Here is a 20,691-nt window from a genome sequence, read left to right on the forward strand (position 1 = left end):
AGGAGTTAGCTGTGCTTCAGAACGGTGCTTTGACATCCCACCAATACATAACAGACATTTTAGACCCCATGTAGTGCCATATACCTCATTTATCGGTGAGGAATTTTTATTGTTGCACGATAATGCACGTGCACACCTGGCACGAGTAGTACTAAAATACCTCGAAGATGTGAAAATTCAAACGTTGCCTTGGCCGGCAAGAAACTCTGATCTGAACCCCATCGAACATTTATGAGACAACATGGGACGACAAGTTAGAACCTTACGGGATCTCGCTAGGGACTTAAATGAGCTGTCATTGAAGATCACGGAAATGCGGGATCACATTAATCAAGATTACATTAGAAACTTAATTTCAAGTACACCGAGGAGGTGTGAAGCAGTAATCAGAGCAAGAGGGGGCAATACACGGTATTAAATATTCATTTGCTTGTGCAAATTAACGAAAAAAAGTTATGTAATTATTTGGTACACCGGGTATTCATTTAAATGTACTCCTTATTAATTCCGTCAAGTTAGATCTATTGACAGTCTTGGTTATACTACGTTGGTAAGCGTAAAATATTTACTCTAAAATCATAAAAAAGAAAAATACGTAAACATTTCGAATATACGTTAATTTTGCGGTGCAGCATACGTTGATTGGATCATAAGATTGAAATTTGAATTGAGGAGCTCTGAGGACTCTGTAACTTGGAAAAAACACCATTTTCAAATGCCGTTTCTTTGCCATTCCTGAAGTGCTGGCCATAAAACTCTGTTGCAAAGAAACTAAAAAAACCTATCTATTAGAAGAAACTAGCACCCTGGTGCAAGAACTATGCTAGGACGTCCGGCTGAAAATTAAAACCGAAAGGTTCCCACGAGACCTCGGCAGGACCACGCTATGAATCCTACTCAATAAACTATAAAACAACGTGTTTTATGTCTCGTATTAAACAACCATAAAACCACAGCGTTTGAATCCAAAGCAAAATAAATAATGGTATTTAGCGCTATTTTGTTGTATTACAATAAAACCTTTATAAGGCCAAAGAGTTTTAAGATCAACGAGGTCGAAATATTGCTCTCACCAGACCAAAAAAGTTTACAGTCTACGTTAATGCACCTATTTGAAACGGCTATAAAATTTAATTAAACGCTAGTAAAGTTTTTACTTGGGTTAGTGCCAATTAGGCGCGCCTAGTAACGAGGTGAGGGGTAGGTAAAGAAATAATTTACTGTTTGGTCAGTTGGAGATTTACCATTCCGGTGGCTAAATTGTGTGGATAGAGTGCGGTTTAATTTTAAAACCTCCTGCGTCCACGTAGATGAAAATAAAATATAAACATTTCCCCGTAACAATGGCGGCTAAGTTCTTCATTATTAAGTCTTACCGGCTTTCGATTTTTTTTTTCTAGAATTCGCCGCAAATTAAAACCTTTCCTGCCATTTAAAAAAAACCTCCAACAAAATTAAATTTGTCATGGCAAAGAATACCAGGGTATATTTTTAACTTTATTGCAGAATCCGCTCTTCTCTAATGTCGTTAATTCCCAGTAAAGGCTTTAATCGTGAATAATTTGCAGTCCCGGATCCGATTTGGAATTTGCGGAGCCGCCTTTTTTTCCATTAATTTTAGAGATTAAACGTCGGTTGTTCGGCTTATTTTGATTATTTTCTTTTTATTTAGACGGTGAAAATCAATTCGGCCCAATCTGATGTTTCCCCCTCGATGAGATTACCCGACTACTATTTATTGGATTTCAAAGAAGAAGTTTTTAACCTTAAGAGGAGGTAAGACTTAACCTTATTGACTAGCGAACATTTCGGGTCTGGATATTCCGGGACTTTTAATCATTTCGGAATTAAATAGGGCCTTTTAGTGAAAAACGATATTGAGGCACTATTATGAAGTCGAAACCACCGTTATGCATTTTCCTCTGTGTTCCAGAACTTGCCAATATTATTGGTAGTTTCGGCATAACAGCTAAACCCAAATACAACAGTTGCGGTAGTTTAATTTCGCGTTGGTATCCGATATAAATCAAGTTTTGGATTTATAAAAGACAGATCGAAACCGCGGTTTATTCATTAAACTCTCTCTCTGTGGCACCACGGTTGACTTTTAGGCCTTACACAATGCTCCCCATTCGAAATATCCCTAACTAAACGATTGAAATAATTTTCGAATAAATTCCTCTCTGCGTGAGTGAAAGAGTTACAAACGTCCCAATTGTGCTTTTGCATATTCATCTGGGAAACTTTTCGGTGAAATGAAGAAAAAACGTAACACGAATGAAAATCACCCGAAATCGCCTTACTTTCACAGGCTGTTCTAATGGAAAACTTGTATTTTTAAAGTTCCAATTTGAAAAGTTTTTAATTAGATCACGTACGGTATTTAGATGAGGTTTGAACGCAAAGAGGAAGCTTTTCAATGCGGAAAGTTTTAAGATACAAACAAGCAAGAGTGAATATTGGAAGGTTACGTGAAACGAATTCATCCCATCAAAGAGATTAAAAGTTGGATGTCCCGTGTTGAGCTTCATATGGTTTCAGGCTTTAAACTGCAAAGTATGATCGATCGTCTGGCGATATGCCATTCATATCAATGTTGTTGTGCGTTCCGATGGCATGAACACGGATCTGCAGAAAAATTGGTGTAGTTGAGACTGAAGCAAAATTTTAAATAATAAGGGGTAGCACCACTTCGGAGAAGAGAAACGTACGGTTTGAGGGTGGTAAATTTGAAGACTCTAAAGTTGAACATTTTTCTGCACAGATGCTTTTCAATGAATGCACAGTATTAGGCAAAAAGGATGGAACTCTTTTTTAATTTGAAATATTTTGCTAATATTTAATAGGTAAACTCTAGATTACTACATCGTCCTTAGTATTCATTTGGTAATATATTCCAAATGCGCGTAATGTACATTGAAATGTGTAAACAAATAAATCTTGTTTTAAACCTGGACAAAATGGTTAGAACTTTAAAGCACTAAAAATAAAGCAAATTTTTAGTTTAATTAATATTTAGTGTGTTGCCCCTGCGGCCCGAACAGCTAGCCATATCGCTTCGGCATGCACTGAATTAATTTTTCAATTTTTGTTCGATCCATGCCGGTCCACGTATTTTCTAATTTTTCAAAAAATTCCTGCTGATTTTTAATTTGATTTGATCTTATTTTCCTATCCAGTATACCCCATAAGTTCTCAATGGGGTTGAGATCGGGACTCTGCGACGGCCACTTCAAAACATCAATGTTTTCTTCAACTAAATATTTTTGCACTAATTTTGACGTATGGTTTGTGTCGTTTTCACGTGGAAACTTGCGTTTTTGCGGCACCGTATCGCGTAAATATGGATTTAATTTGTTTTTTTAAATGTCCAAATGCACTGGCCAAAACAATTACGGAATATTTTAAAATATTGTTTTAACAGTTTTTTGTTGATAAAATAAAGCACTTCTTGTTGTTCAAACTTGATTTGACCAGTTGTGACAGTCCTGTTTAAAATAGTGCAAATTTTTATATTGAAAGGCGATGGTTTTCCAATTTAATTTGAATTCGTGATTTATTAATTTAGTACAAAAATGAATTTCTAATAACGAGTATGACCTCCTCTTGCCGCTAAAAAGGTTTGGCATCCTGATGATATTGATTCAACCAATTTCTCAAATATGTCTTGAGGAATTCCATTCCATTCTTCATTTAGGGCATTTCGAAGATTTGGAATAATTCGAGGTGGTAAATTTCTGCTTGCAGCACGCCTTTCCATAGTATCTCAAGCATGTTCAATTGGATTCCCATCTGGAGAATTGGCAGGTCGTACCGTTCTCTCAATATTGATTTCATCCAATCAGTTATTCACAATGTTAGCGCAATGTTGACGAGCATTGTTGCCTATAAATATGAATTGATTACCTATTGCTCTAACAAACGACATTATAGTAGGTTGAAGTATTTCATTAAGCTCCCCGTTGGCCTTTAAGGAACAATCGTCGATGAAATAAAGATCTGTATGTCCGCCAAGCCTAATATCCCCCGTACCATGATACCGCCACCTTCAAACTGAGATATTTCTCTCACAAATTGATGATTGTTTCGTGTTCTGAGGTCACGCCAAATCAGAACACGTCGATTATCAGATTCTGAAGTTAACCTAGACTCGTCAATGAAGAGTACCCGACCCCAGTCATTATGGGTCCAATTTCGATGAAGCTCAACCCATGCTCTTCTTACCCTTTTGTGTTCCACAATCAGTGCAGTATACAGCATTGGTTTTCGGGCATAGAATCCGACATTGTGGATTCTATTTCTTATGGTTTGAGTGGACACAAGTCTTCCGGTACCATCGGCAAACTCGCTTCTTAGAATTGTTGCATTGTGATTGTTTCTTACGAGCAATTGGAGAAATCGGTCTTCCGTGGGCGTTGTTGTTGATGGTCGACCTTGTCCCGATCTTTCCTAACATTTTCTGTTTCCAGAAATCGATTCCACAATATTGAATCTACACTTTGGCTGACAATAAACACTTGAGCAACGTCTTGCGTCTGTGTTCGCCCAGATTCGAGTTGTCCCATGGCTCGCCATCCCTCACTTTCCATCAAATCATGTTGTTCGTTCATTGAAGGAGTAATGAAACCAAAAAACTGCACACTACTTAATCCGGAGTAAAAACATTCGATTGATACTAAGCAGCGCTTAAATGCGCTTCTATGCTCTTTAGTGAGAATTCAAGTTAAAACTTGTAAAATTGACAGAGACTTATTGTATGCATTATTTTCCTGTTTAGTCCTGTAAAATTGTTATTATCTTAGAGGAGGTGGACGAATAAAATTGAATAAAAAAATTACATTCATAAATAACATAATATCCCCCTACATGTTTTGAGTAGTGTACATAAACCTATCCATGGTCCCTATCGTGCGATGTAGTGGACCCGTGCCATACCATGAAAACAACCCCAGAACATTACTGAGCCACCACCATGCTTTACTGTAGGCTTAATGAATTTTTTCTCGAACTGTCTGTCTTTTGGACGTCCAATATATCCACCACTATCACTTCCAAACAAGTTGAATTTCGACTCATTGCTGAAAACGACTCGTTTCTAATCTTGTTCTACTTGAACGAGTTTCAGCAAAGTGTAATCTTGCTTTTATGTTCTTGTTACTCAGAAGAGGTTTTTTGGCAGGTTTGAAGTTGTGAAGGCCTACCTCTGTCAAACGTCGTAGAACTGTGTGATTCTAGTGTGAATAGTTTCATTGATGGCACCCAAAATGCTTGAAGAAGACGCAAACGAATTGTTTTCTGATAGTCGTATAATCTTCTTGTCTAATCTACTTGAGGTTTTCCGCATTCGACCTGAACTTTTGTTGAGTTTCACAGTTTCTTCTCGTTTAAAATGTTTTATAATTCATGAAACTATTTTTTTTTCAATTGCAATTGACTTGAAACAAAGTTTTGCTCAACAGCTTCATGAAAAAGCTGCAATAATTGCTCTCGTAAATCATTTGAAACTGCAACACCTTAGGGCATATTGTTGAATATTAATATTTCGATTGCAAACAAATTGAACTTCATTTGACAAATATTTTATAAAAAAAATGATAACAATAAGATAAGGTTCCAACCACTTTGTCCAGGCTCAAAATACGATTTATCTGTATATTTATCTGTTTACAGAGTTCAAAGCTAATTATACATATCTTAGGAATGTATTGCCAATTTGAAACTAATTACAATGTAATAATCTAGAGAGAAAGAGAGAGAGAGAGAGAGAGAGAGAGAGAGAGAGAGAAAGTATTTCAAATTTGGAAAAAATTCCAACCTTTTTGCACAGTACTGCAAGTCTGGTACCATAATGGACAGTAAGGAATACATCTGTTAAGTTTTTATTGATAACGCCGTGAAATCTTCATTTTTCGTCTACGCATCTTCTTTCAACTACTACACCGCCCTTATAGGGAACTAGGTTGGGCGGTGTACTATGCACTCAAATTTCCACGACCTTTAGCTTAAAAGAAATTAATATAAAACCATTTTTCTTGTTTTGTTTTAAAAACTAAAGAAGCTACCAATATGGCACGCTCCGTGGCTTTCAAATTAAACGTTATGAGGAAAGCTTCAAATGCCATGTAGTAACAGTGGCAACGTGTTAGGTCAATATTAAGCGCTCGGCAACTCAATTTTGACCAGCTTTACGAAGTGCTTAAATTGAAAAAAAAGAGATTTTGAAAATGATGCCTGCCTGGGTATTCCGGGAAACCTCGTCACAAATAATCCGAGAATAATTAAGCCACGATGCTTCATGGTCTCAAAAGTAGTTAGGCTTACGTGTCACTGTGAGAGTGATGTTTTTCTGCATGAATCGCCCTTCATCCAGCTGATAAGCCTTACAGGCGTAGTGTCTTTCACTATCCATGAGGGTGACGTTTGTTATTAGCAGCCCATCCCCTAGCACTTTATACTTGATTTCTGCGAACAGATTTATTTGCCACTGGAAAGGTGTGTTGTAACTTAAAAACTTACTATCTTTTGGGGGTTCTCCATCAATCACCCACTCAAATTTGGTATTGGCTTCACATTTCAATATTTTGTCTGTTCCTTCTTTCGCAATTACTTTGGTGGGGGTGTCCGCAAACCTGATAGGTACTTGAAAATAAAATATTTATTAGTAGGAGTGTTGATGGGTTTTGCATGTTTTCAAAGGTTGTGTATCTAATTCAGATCCCTTCCAGTTGTGTTTTGAAGATTTTAAATGCGAAATATTTTAACCTCACGAGTAAACTGGTTCGGATGGAGAAAATAGCGTTTAATACAGATAAAGGTCAATACACCAACTTCGGCGTATAATACATCAAAACTGCAGTTATTCTGATATTTCTCACGTACTTTTAAGTTGGAAAGATGAGAAAACCGGACGAGCGTTGGCCATTTTGTCAGGAAGCTGAAAAGTCTCTCTCCGAAAACGTCCGTGTTTAATACTGAAAATGCATTTATAAAATTTTGACAGAAAATTCAATATTTTTAGAGCCTTTCATGCAATTACTTACATATTCAAACTTCGCATGAATTTCTCGGTTTCCTGAGAGCATTAGCGTGTAATCCGGAATACGTCAATAATAAATATTGGCTTCAACATAAGAGCTTTACGTTATTGATTTCAGATTTGCTCTAAAGATTTCAAAGTGCATCGCACAATAGTCCAACGAAAATCCTCGAATTCTCTGGTGCTCTGAAGTATTTTTTCCAGGTTGCTTATTTCTTTTTTTATAAAGTTCAATTCAGAGATTATCCATTTTAGCAGTTAGATTTATCACAGATTTGAGATACGGAACTATTCCATGGTACTTGATGTCATAAATTAATTTATTTATGTTTTAATGATGCTGACCTACAGGCATAGATCATCAGTTTCTTACCACAAACTTCCATTTAAATGTTTGATGACAAGTTTTTACTAAATAAATTTTAGAGTGTTTCACGAGAAACGCGATTAGAACATGTAAATATATTATATAACTATTTACTTTCATTTGCGCAAATTTATGAGGGATTATATTACCTTCAATCGGTTTATTCGTTAAAATATTTCGCTTAATACGTTGGTAGTGACAAAAAGCTATTGTTCTGGGTCTAAATGTTTTGTTTATAAATTACATACGCTTACATGGACCATGGCATTTAACAGCAAAATTAATTTGCACATGCAAAAGCACTAAAGTTATGTAGGTATTCACATTATGCGTATTTATAGCAAATTGTTGTGAAAGGGATGATAAAATTTCATACTTTAATTTTATTTTTGCAATTAAAACGCGACTGAAAATTTGAAAAATTCTGCCTAATTTTTTTTTTATTGGTAGTAATCAATTAATCAAGTAGAACATTTACAATTTCTGGGCTTGGTGTAATTTTTTTATAAAATCATAAATAGGAGAGCAACTATCCTAAGCAATAAATCAAATCTTGGAAACTGCTTAAACATATTAGAGTAATTCAAATTTTTTTTATCTTAATCGATACTTTTCATACCTCATAATGATCGACGTACCAGCCAGAACTGTACTTCAATGGAATGAATACCCTTCCAATCAGAGAAATATTAACCATGACAACCTTAGTACCACCGCCGCAATGCTACGTATTTTGGACATTTACGAACCAATAGCCGATTGGACAAATATGTCTAATTTCATCCTTAGGGACACTAAAACGTCGTTCGCAATAAGATCATACTTGAGGATGGCTTTACTCGCTTTAAATCCAATAAAGTAGGACCCTCCCCCCTCTCGTTCGCGAGGAGAAAATGTTCTCTCTCTAGACCGGAAATACACCAATTTGTACTGATTACATAATTTCGTTATTTCACAACTCTGCTTGAATTTTGTTTAGATTGAAGATGACTTTTCTTGCTTCGATCAGTTGAAGAAATTTTCATACTTTTCCATAACGATTTTTTTTCCCTTGGGCATTTTACCGTCATATCATGCGTCATTAGAAAATTTCATAATAATAGAAAGGGTATGTCGTCATTGTTAAACATTCAATCCCTATCAGATAGAATTCTGCCCAACCGTGAGGCCAGAAGATTTTATGTTTTACACCCTATGAATTTTAAGTTTTCTTTTTTTCGATCATATATATATATATAAATTAATATGGTCTCTTATGCACATAAAACTATATTTTGCTGCGAAGTTCTTAGAATTGTGCTAGATAGAGCCAAGTTTCGCTCATGTACGCGGCTGGGAATTTCTATTTAATATAGCTGTGTAGCTGATTTAGAAAGTATACACAGTGTAATTAATCTTGAATTCCTGAAAAAATAGTACGAACGTTTCGAACGAAAATCACATTCTCAGTCTCCGATGTTATACTCATCGTTAGTTAATTTACATCCCCAATGTGTTACTTTTCTCAATGGAGACAATTCTATATGAATATTTGAAAATAGTGAAAAATCCTGTGCAGTAAGAAAATGCCAGGATTTCTTTTCTTAGGAAGAAAACATGGTAATTGGTATCATCGTCATGGATTCATTGTTCATCGGGGACAATTCTACACCAACTTTGTATAAGCTGAAGGCGACTTTCCTCGATTTCAACTTTGTGGGAAAACTATCCTCCTTTATCTATATCAAAGAACATTCGCCATTAGTTCAGAGCACTGGCAACTTTATAGGGAGGATATTTTCCGTGAAAATCAAAATGTAGCCTGTCACTATTCTTAAGAAAATGATTCCCTTCACTATCTTTCTCTTAACTTAATTTCTTACTATTGGAATTTATTTTGTGGCGGGAAGTTCGGAGATGACAAATATTTCTAGAAAATATCTCAAAGGGCGCAATTTCCATACATGCGATATATGAAAACTTGCGTGGCTTTTTGGCCCCATTGAAATGATCTTCATCAAAATAATTCGAAATTACAAACAAAACCATTAAGAGAATAATCACTGAGAAAATCTTATTTCCTTCCCTCTCGGATTCGGCACTCCCTCATAGCCCTGGTCTATTCAAATTCTCTGTGTTTATCACCTATAGGCCCTTCAGCAAATCATGCCGATTGATCTTACATCAAAATATTACCGGATTTTAAGCTGGATAAATATAAAAGCGAAACTGGTGAACAATACAGATGTTCATTTAGGACCAAATACCACCTTGTAAATGATGAAAATGATGCTTAACTCATGACGCGTTAATCTGAAATTCAACCATCGGGATGTTCTCCACGCTGATTTATGGGTTTTAGTAAGGAGGGAGGAGTCAGTTAATTTGAATTCGGCTACGATAAAGAATTACATAGAAGCTGCGGAAACTGAAAGCATCCGATTAAATTTATTGATCAGATGCTGAAAGAAATATCCAAATACTGAAGATATTTAATCAGATGCTGAAAGAGGCAGATGTTGACTGTGTTGAAAGCTTCTGAAGGAATTCGAAGCTCCGGCCGAAAAGGAGTTTTCCGAAGGATTTTGCACTTGTGCTTGACCAGAGCACCACTTGAGAACAGCATAAAAGATTTATTGCTAATTGCTTATAAATATATTGCAGAACTTTAAAGCCACCCAGGTACTGTTGCGAAAACTCTACTTTAGTTCAATAAAGGCGTTTTGTTTGTTTATCCAGGTCTATTATTTCCATACGATCCCACACTTCCCAAGAGCATTAATGGTGATAAAGCATTAATGTTCATACAGAGTTATCTAACAATGTTAACATTCAGCAAATTTTCCCCTAATTATTACTGGAACCCCGTAAATCATTAAAGATTCGCGTTAGAGTAACAAAGCAGCGTTCCCATGAACAAACTGAGGTCAATAAATAGATTGCTGACTCACTTTGAAGTAATTAAAGCTCGATCTATTGATGATATATTGCTGATAAGGGCGATTTAAAATTTAACCCTGAAGTTATCAAATGGAATTATTGAACACGATTTACGGCCCTAGCCATAGACGAAGCAGAAGCAGGATGTTGGTCCGCTAATAATTAATTTTACTTTGAGCGAAGGCTTTATGGCTGTTGAGCTTATAGTTTATTACTTGATGGCTATTTGGCCGACCAACAAAGTTTGATTTTTTCCATTTATTTCTCTTTTCTTAATTCTTGTAAGTTAAGGGCATTAAATTTTGCAACTTTGTGCTTAGTTATTTCGAAGTATTTCCGACTTTCCAAGTTTCCAAACAAGCAAACTTCATTTTCGGGGAAAGTATATAAGAAAGAATGCCAGCTTGCTTTGCGGATATTGAATGGAAATGGTATTCAGGCGTTCAATAGACTCGGAGCATACACCACTTATTATGAAGTTCTTTTGAAGTTGAAAAAGCTGCGCTAATGGAGGTTAAGTAAGTTACTTTGAGAAGCGGCATGAAAAATACATACTTTACTCAAAAAGGCGCATTTATAAACCTACTTTGTTAGTTCAGGTTGTTAGTAACAATTTTTCTTTCGCCTTTGGAATTTAAAGTAGGCATTAAAGCTGCAGAAGTATCTCTCAGTTTTCTGCGTGGTGCGGAATTTAATTATTATTTTCCAAATATCATTGAGCAATCTACATGGTATCCGGAATTACAGGGACAAAACTTCTATCATGTAAACCGACTCTGATTAATTCGATTTTTTTTCCTTTAATTTGATGTTTATTCTTTATATGTAGCATAATACTCTAATAAAGCAATTCTCGTTCGGATGATTTTATTACCGAGGTTTGGTTTCTCCGCATCTCCCTGATACCCGCTCTATTTCCGTTATTTAATTAATTGACTTTACTGCTTCCATTTCTCCTTATCTCGGGCCCTTTTTATCATGCAACTATTTCTTTTGCTCAAATTTCCTCAACTTTCTTTCACCGCCTCATGGGTATTTATATTATTTTTGTTTGTATTTATTATGCTACACGTATGTACGTGTTGTATAAGTCGTTGGTCTGATCTCATATTTATCAATCGGCCTGACGACTTAAATTCAAGATATTCTTTTCATTTAAAACACATAAGACTCGATTTGACTCAGTTGTATCCAAATGGATCTTTCGTCTTTTAAATGAGCAACACGGAACTGGGTTTAAGTGCCACATTTTTTAATTTAGATTTTTAGAATTTTTTCAACTAAAACTTATGAATTTGGAAAAACCCGTGGTAAAGTCTATATTTTTCCAAAAATAAAAAATATATATTGAATTCAATAAAATGATAAAAAAATAATCAGTCTGGTGTGAGGTGTGTGATAAACCACCGCCTTAAACTAGAAAACTACCTACGAGTTAGCTTTCTTAGAATTACTGAAAATTATCACTAACGAGAATTTTTACCATTTTGTTATTATATTGGCAGTACATACTCCCTATTTAGCCGACACCTCACTCTTCTAGTTGCCAAGATCTCAGCACATTAATCACGAACAAGACTGTTTGAAACGAGACGTTCTGACCTCAGGTTAGATCAGGGCAAGTGCCAGTATGAATTGATTTGAAAATTTTAAGCTAAAAATAATTAAAGAATTAGAAATTCCCGGGTTAAACCCACAGGAAAGGGGGACTAGTTTGAGGTCGATCTAGCATTGATCAGTTAGTTCTTAAGGTTAAACTTAACTGATTTTCATAAAGTTATAAAGTCTTAAGGAGAATTTTTAGAAAATAAAAGCTACTCCAATTAACCGGAACTTACCTTACACTTTTAAGATCAAAAAGCCAATTTTGTCAGTAAATCAACTTTATCAACTTATGTTAGATAAGAAACCTTAATTACCCAGGTTTCACTGAGCTAAAATGTTCAGGGCACTAGAAACTCTCAGAAAGACATCTCTGATATTGGAAACTATCCGAGGAAACCTAAACTAACTTGAATAATTTAAATACACATAGTCAATTTTCCACATAAAATTTGGAACCAGTAGTTTCGGAAAGAAAAATAAATTTTCATCTACGATCGTTGTTGCACATTGTAGTTCCGACCACCTCGGACCATGTGACGTCATTAAGTCTAACTTGCACTCTGAAATTCTTATGATTTAGAAGGAAATTGTCACATTTTAATATTTTCTAATGATTAATCATTAAGAAACACCGACTTATAGACGGTACGTGTGCATGTAAAGAAAAGCGAGATGAAAAGGCGTTGTTTTTGGTGTTTTTATTTTAGGTGAGAACTAACCAGATGTGAGATTGCGAACAGCTAATGTATTGAAAGAGGATTAGAGGATAAACAAACGTTAATTCCCAGTTATTCCACATGTTCTATGGTTATTTACAGACTTTCCAGTTAATTTAGTAGCGGATTAAAGCAAATATTAGATTCGATCTATTTAGCTTATTTGTGTTGTAGTTGGAGTCGTAAAATTATGGCTGCAAGCACCATGTTTGTATAAGAAACTGGAAAACGTACTTCAGAATATCTCCTGCATTTGGGCAGGTAAATATCTAAGCAAATGGAGAAGTGAAAATGAGGAGACTCGGTTAGACTTAAAAATACCAATTTCACTGAAAATGTGACGAAAGAGCGGGATATATTCCGGTTATTTCGCAATAGGTAGTGTTTTAGAGGAGCTGAATATTAGTTTTCTTACATTTTGATTTTGATCATTTTTATTTTCGTCTTCAAAGTTTGTTGATAAGGTAAAGGTGTGTTCCTAAATTCATCGTTCAGTATTTGGCTCAGGAGTGTTATTTAAAAAAAAATTGTTGTTAAAAACAATTTTTTTGCGGGGACATTATCAGTCATCCAGTCCGATTGTGTGGTGCATTTCATACGAAATATGGCAACGAAAAAGTATTTTTCGGAAAATTTTCAAAAATCATTGTCACGTGACGACTGCAATCAAAAAGACGTTGCAAAGATGATAAAAATCAACCAAAGGGGCTGTCTCCAACATTTAAAGAAAATTTCACACTTATGGGGATGTAAAAGTCGATCTGAAACCTGGACGTCCAAGAATAACGAATGCCTCTATCGATCGACAGAATAAAACATATCATCCGCAGATCCTGGCGAGTTCTCCAGGATTATAAAGCAAGAAATCACTAACAATAGTAACATTAATATAAGCGATCGCACTGTACATCGTCGGTTTGCGAAATGGAATTAGTAGGAAGGATCGCAGTGAAGAAGACCTTAATTTCTAAGAGTAGAAGAGTCAGAGCTAAATTTGTTAGGGAACACTTGTCTTGGTCACCTTTAAAGTGGAGTACTGTTCTTTTCAGTGATGAAACTAAATATTTTTAATTCTTATGGGAAAAGTTATGTTCGACATATGGGGACTAGGTTTGATCTCAATTATCACGAGTGAAACATGGTGGTGGCAGCAAAATGGTATGAGGATATTTTTTTCTATCCGGTGTTGGACCATTGGTCGAAATGGAGAGAATTATGGATCGGTTTCCATACAAAGCCATCCTTGAGAACCACATGCTGCCATTTGCTGATGAACATATGCTTTTACTTTGGCTTTCCAGCAGGACAACCACCCTAAACATTTATTCCGATTAGTAAAAAATTGGCTTAATGATAATAATCCCAGTATTTGAGTGGCCGTCTCACTTATCGGATCTCAATCCGATTGAGCATCTCTGGAAACGGTTAAAACAAATATCCAATCGGGACGAGTCCTGGAAAGTCCTGCAGGAAGAATGGGCGAAGATTTCTATTTCCATTTGTGAAAATTTAATCGATTCTATGCACCGTCGATGTCAAGCTGTTATCGACTCGAAAGGATGTGCCATGAAATATTAGTTTACTTAACGTTTTGTGTTGATTATAATGGATTTTACGAAGTATTCCATTCTTTTGTCCAGCATAATTTGTTGTCTTTATTTTTTTTTATATTTGTAGAAATGAATTTATTTGTTTATGTTTATAATATTGCTAGATATATACGTGGGTTTTTGTATAATATGTTCATTTTTTAACAATTAACTATTTTGATATAAAATTATGATGGGTTTGAAATATTCCATACTTTTATCCACAACTATATACTTGGAAACTATGGGGCTCTCACAGGCAATTGACTGATGCTCTTTAGCACAAGGAGTTTACTATTTTATGGGGATTAAAATTGTAGGGATAACGGCCCAGGAAAAGTGAGTAGCGCATCAACACACTTTAATCCGGTCAAAGAGATGATTACTGCACCAGGGGTTCCCTTAGATCCAGCAGTACGTTTAGCTGTGTTATAGTCATGTGTTTTGTAACTGGATTTTGGATTTCTTGCTGAGCTAACCGAGTAAAACTTTTCGACGATTCACAGAAATAAGATTAATTACGAATCAATTACGAAAGTCTGAAAAAAAGCTATTGATTTCACGCAATTTAAATTACCGAAAGGTCAATATTTACACTGGATGGCGCTGTACACAGTATGGAGCATACCGATAGATGTGTATCCTGCTTTGAAAAATATCCTTTAAAGGCCGTAAATGGAAATCTAATTGAACCAGCGGAACTTTTTGTCTGAATTGAGAACACGCAGGAATTTTCACTAATAGAGAAAAGCTTTTTGCGCTAAACGAACTTTACTAGAACAGAAAACCAACTTCATCTACAGATTATAGTACGCTTCTAATAGCACAATGTGATGTTACAAGACGTGTGGTTATTTGAAGCCTTAAAGTTACATTGCTATCGGAATAAAGTAATTTTAGCCGTATAGAGTGTCCGCCATCCAGATCGGGAATGTTTCCAGCCTACACCCAGTAAGTGCTTTCCAGATCCTGTGTCGGATTTCGGCTTCCTGTAGAATAGACCTTACTTGGATCAGAAGAAAATATTTTTGTTTTGATGGGCGGAGGCTTTCCATGGATTTGGATAAAATACGCGCGAAAATAAATATTTATTCACCTTTAATTAAATTAAATCATAATGGCTGAGACGTTGAAGCATAATGGCATCGGGCAAAAGTTAAAAGATACACAGTTTGACTTATAAATTGTATCGATAATTTAAAAATAACGTCAAAATTCTTAGATTAAACTTAAAATGCTACATTGACACCTAAAACTTCTAATGCTACGTTAGCACATACAAATACAAGCTAAATTTCTCTTTTTATCTAGGAACAGTAATTACTTGTCTGAACCTCCTATTTGGCGGGATTTGGCATAAGTTGCACAGTTCGCACTCTCCGCAACTTTGCTCCTTCAACTTTCCTCACCTTCAAACTTCGAATATAACAAATTTCAGCTCGTAATTTATCGTGATCCTTTTCTGCGCCGTTTGTGGTTTACGATGATGCCTGGGGCAAAAACATAAAAAATACGCACCAGTTTCAGGAAAAATTGTTGCTCCTTCAATCAAAACTTGAATAGTTTGCAGTAAAAGAATTCTGTCGGAAGCTTTTCTAATTGTTGCGTTAGCGGCGCAATTTATAAGACGAAGTGCGCCGCTACTACAAATAGAATTCTCTAGCATACCTGGGTGTCTTCAAATCGCAGCAAAAAGTTTGTGAACAAACAATTAGTTCCACTAATCTAGCAATAAAAGTCTTAAATTTATTCTGGAAAGTTGCGAATTTCTCAGCGATCGAAGATTAATTTTAGGATTTTGACAAATGATGAATGGAGTATATGATACATCAAATCTAAAATATGGCGTTTAACTTTCAATTCAGTTTAAGCCAGAGCTTAGGTCAATTTTATTGAACGTTTCTCTTCAAGAAGATACTCAGAAGTTATGATATTTTCAAAATGGGTCAGCCTGAAACTAAATTTAAAATGAAAAGAAATTCTGGGACAGTGCAATCTGCCCTAATGTTACGCCAAGGAACGTCTCCACTGTGTTGGGTAATATACCAAGTAAGCGCTAATTGGCACAACTCAGAGTTGTCCAGTATTTTCATCCATTTCTTTGCATGAGCTTGAAGTTAAGCACATTCAAGTTGCATTAAATCGATCCAGCTGGAACTCTCCGATAAATGACCAATTTTGGTAGTTACCTAAGTGTTAGGCTTTCAAGGTATTAATAATAAATCAGACAATAGTGTCCTCTTGGCGAGCCTATAGGTATTAATCTTGGATTTAAGTAATCTTACATGTACATGTATGTTTGTAACACGTATAAAGTCTTCCTGGCCGAATAGTCGTGTCGAGGTGCACGTCGTCAGAGAAGTATCTTCATTTTGCAACTTGATTGATTTACATTATTACTTAGCAGCGAAATGAATTACCTTGTAAGTTGTTGCTGATTTTGCTGTTGCCAGATCCACAGAGTTTTCCTCTAACAAACGTTTTCGACAACCATCAAACACCATGTAAAAGTTGATACCAAGTCCAGTATTTTATAATTGTAAAAGTTGTTTCAAGGGCGCATTTGTCAAGTGATTCTGTTCCTAGTCTAGTTCACCTCTTGTAAAACTATCCCACCACTGAACTTGATGAATCCCAATCTCTGGATCGGCTGCTCAAAACATGTGTAACAATCACTGGGAATGTGTTCCAAAAGAGTGGACATGAAGATGTGGACTGAGACTCCGTACTTCAATCTCCGGTTAGCGGTAGTCGTCGGTTACGAGCGACTCACGGACGAAGCGTTTTTCAAAGTGAAGTTAACCAGCAGCTGAGGAACGAACAAGGTCTGAGCCAAATGCGTAAAACCACGCTCTGTCTCATTAAAAACATAGTGGGGTGGGCCCGGAGGAATTTGCAATCTGATCTAAACCAAGGAAAGGGCATTACAATGTTAACACGATAAATCTGGCTGTCACGTCATCTTATACCAGTATCACATTAACGAATAACGCTTTTGTTCCAACACCCGCTTTACGGCAAAATTCGCGCCAACGTGTATGTTAAATATCTCTAGATTGTTGTTGAAGAATAACTATGTTTCACAGGAGACACGAGAATAGCTCTCCACGTTGTTCCTTTTCAAGCTTCCAGATAAAGTGGCCACACACGGGGTGCTTAAGTAGGAAATGTTGACGGCAAATCTACGCTAAACATTCACAAATGGTTGGACTAATCTTCAACCGACTACAAAAGCATCAAAGTCTACTCTCAAAAGGCATCAAATGCAGTTCTACGTTTTAGCAATTTGTGTTGTAGCAAATTGCCGAAATACTTAAATGCACTTGACACCCTTAAGAGTTAACTTAGAAGCTCATGTATAGAGTAGGATAGTTTGGATGAAACTACTGCAAATATACTTCAAGGGGGCTCAAGTGTATTTAGTGTGGTAAAAATGGTTCTAGGAGGATTCAACGAAACAAATTACCTCTTGTCGTAGGAGGTAAAGTGGTGGTTATTCTATTAGTGACGGAAGTATTATACACTGACTTTCAAAAAAACCGCAACACCGAGAAGAACGCATTGTATGTATTTGAAATTTTGGTTTGACTTTAGAACTATAAAGAGAAAAAAATGATAAACATTTCAAGTTCGTATTTTAATGCGATATGAAGTTTTTCTTTACTTTTTTATCTGTGACGATCGTTCTTTTTGCAATTGTTTTTACTGGCGGATAGCGATAAAGGTATTATTGTTAGTACCATATTAAATGTGTGGTAGTGCAAAATGCCTCGTGTACGCCAAAATGCAGTTTATCGGCAGTTAACTCCCTTTGAAAGGGGAAGAATTGTTGGTACGCATGAGGCAGGTTTACCTTTCCGCGAAATTGCACGTAGATTGGATCGAAACGCATCAACAGTGCTAAGAGCTTGGAGAGATTGGTCTAACGAAGGGTCAGCAAATCGTCATCGTGGTAGTGGCCGTCCAAGAATGGCGAACCAACGCGAAGACCGGCGACTTCGTCGTTCAGCGACAGGCGCCCCGTTTGAAACAATTCCTTGGTGCTCTTGGTGCTAACTGGGTAGCCACCCTAAATCGAAGGGGCTCCCTTAGTACGATGTATCGCAGAATTCGAAATTTTGGACTAAATTCGTATCGTCCTATGCGTCGGCTTCCATTATCACGAAACCACAGGGTGGCCCGACTGGAGTGGTGTCGTCCGAGAGTGCAATGGGTGGATGAGTGGAGAAGAATCGTGTTCAGTGATGAGAGCCGATTTTGTTTGTGGCGATCTGATGGACGGTTACGTGTTAGAAGGCGCAGAGGAGAGCGATTAAATTTGGACTTTTTGGAAAGGCGTCATTCTGGTGTAACACCAGGTGTCATGGTTTGGGGTGCCATCCAGTATGGTAGTCAGTCTACTCTTGTTTTCATTTATGATAGATTAAATGCTCAGAGGTACATTAATAGTGTCTTAGAACCGGTTCTTGTACCATACACGCACGACCATCCTGGAAGCACATTTCAACAGGATAATGCGCGACCACATGTAGCCAATGATACTTTGAGGTATTTGGAAGCTGAAAATTTGGATTCTTTGCCTTGGCCAGCTCGGTCTCCAGATTTGTCCCCAATAGAGCATGTATGGGCTATAATAGGTCGGAGACTTCAACGTTTAGCTCGCCCTCCAGAGACCATAGATGAACTCCGCGAGCAGGTGCAGATTGCCCGGGATACAATACCACAGGAAGATATTGACAATTTAATTTTAAGCGTGCCACGTCGCTTACAGAAATGTACTAATTTAAGAGGAGATACCACCCATTATTAAATTATTATAAAATTTTTTCACTTATTCACAATAATTTTCTTTTGATATTTTGATCGTTTTTATTCATTACCCGACCCAACGTAATGCCAGAATTTCAAACGTGTACGATGTGTTCTTGTTGGTGTTCCGGTTTTTTTGAAAGTCAGTGTATTTATAACATGTGTGAACTGTTTTTTGGATTATTTCAGGAGGTTCGTCAGGCTCAGTAATGGTGCCTTCTAGAAAATGATGTGGTGGTGTATTTTTTACAGGAGTTTTATTATATACAGCTTAAACAGACCCGCAGATGGTTTTTACTCACCTGTGACTACCAACTCAAACTGAGCGCTGTCGCTTTTGCTTTTACAAGTGTAAAATCCAGCGTCCTCCTTCTTGATTTTCTTGAACCTCAGCTGCGTTCCGTGCAAAGTAGAGCTCGTGTGGGGGTCCGATTTCTCGCCTGCGAGATGTCGCCGATTCATTTTTGATTTAAAAAAAGACCGCTGATCTCACCTATAAGTCTGTTCTTCGGGCCTTTCCAGGCAACGCCGAAGCCCGAATCCTTATCGCTGCACATGACGCTGAAAGTGTCCCCCTCACTCTTGGCCGCAATGTGGTACGACACATGGAGCTTCGCTGCTATGAAATCTGAAACAAAATGGCTGTCTAAGTGCCGAGTGACGTGAACTTAAATTCTTATCGAAACAAAGTTAAGAAACGAAAAAGTTACACCTAACAGCTATTTCTCTATTTTCCCGGCTTAGCTTAGTATTAAATTATCTGGCAGGAATTCGGCGCGCTAAATTGGCTTACCAAATAAACTCCAATAAGAGCACCCGAAAGTTGGTGCAGACTTCTGAATTATACAGCCAAAATGTCTCTAAAAAGACTATCATTAATCTTTTTCTCCGCACTGTTATCCTGAATATCGGGAACATCGATAAATGTTTTTCTAAAACGCTTAACTTAGGGCACATCAATCTTGGCATGAAGGTCGTAATCCAGATAAGCCAATATTTTTCTAAAAGTTGCGCGTGGATGGCATAAAAATCATTTTGTACCTTAAAAATAATTTCGGCTGGTGAGGCCTAACAAAGGCAAAAGCCTGATGATGCCCATTTATTTTGGTAGTCAGTGGATTTCCATCCAGAAATCTGTTTTTCCAGAAATGCCTCGCCTTCGCTGCTTAAGTGATTACATTGATCGATTAAGTCGGAAATGCATCTTATCCAAGAATTGACTAGAGAAATTTTACATCCAATAAACATTTAATGGAGATTACCTTATCTTTACCTAATGCCAGTTGCACCTGAAGGGTCGTTTCGTCAATTTATTCAGGTTCAATTTCTCAGCATCCTAAAACAATTAGCTGATCTGTATCGTTAAATAAATTTGCAATCGTTTCTGTGTTGATGTTTGATCGTCTCCATCGAATTGAAACACCTAAATATTTAAATATCCTCTATTAATCAACACAAGCTTAACAATTCTCGTCCATTGTTCTCTCAGACCAGATGAAAAAGTTCTTAATCTAAATGGTAACCGAATAAATGCTCTCTCATTTCTCAAGAGCATTTGTTTCGTTTCTTTTTTTTTTTTAAGTTAAAGAAGCAGAAATATAAAACGCACACTCCGCCATGATTAATGCTACTGGGTCGGCGATTTCGAGC

The 20,691-nt window shown here is 36.6% G+C and overlaps 1 protein-coding gene across 1 annotated transcript in view; it reads right to left on the reverse strand.

Moving 5' to 3' along the window:
* Positions 1-20,691, reverse strand: part of LOC136344100 (limbic system-associated membrane protein-like) — a 59,288-nt gene that overhangs the window by 3,507 nt on the left and 35,090 nt on the right. The window contains exons 3-6 of the mRNA XM_066291225.1: positions 19,535-19,669; positions 19,344-19,481; positions 6,517-6,639; positions 6,322-6,462 (exon numbers count right to left, since the gene is read on the reverse strand). Of these exons, the coding sequence (XP_066147322.1) occupies positions 6,322-6,462; positions 6,517-6,639; positions 19,344-19,481; positions 19,535-19,669 (537 nt within the window). The remainder of the gene's footprint in view (positions 1-6,321; positions 6,463-6,516; positions 6,640-19,343; positions 19,482-19,534; positions 19,670-20,691) is intronic.

The sequence above is a fragment of the Euwallacea fornicatus genome, chromosome 16 (genome assembly GCF_040115645.1).
Source record: "Euwallacea fornicatus isolate EFF26 chromosome 16, ASM4011564v1, whole genome shotgun sequence".
Taxonomy (NCBI): domain Eukaryota; kingdom Metazoa; phylum Arthropoda; class Insecta; order Coleoptera; family Curculionidae; genus Euwallacea; species Euwallacea fornicatus.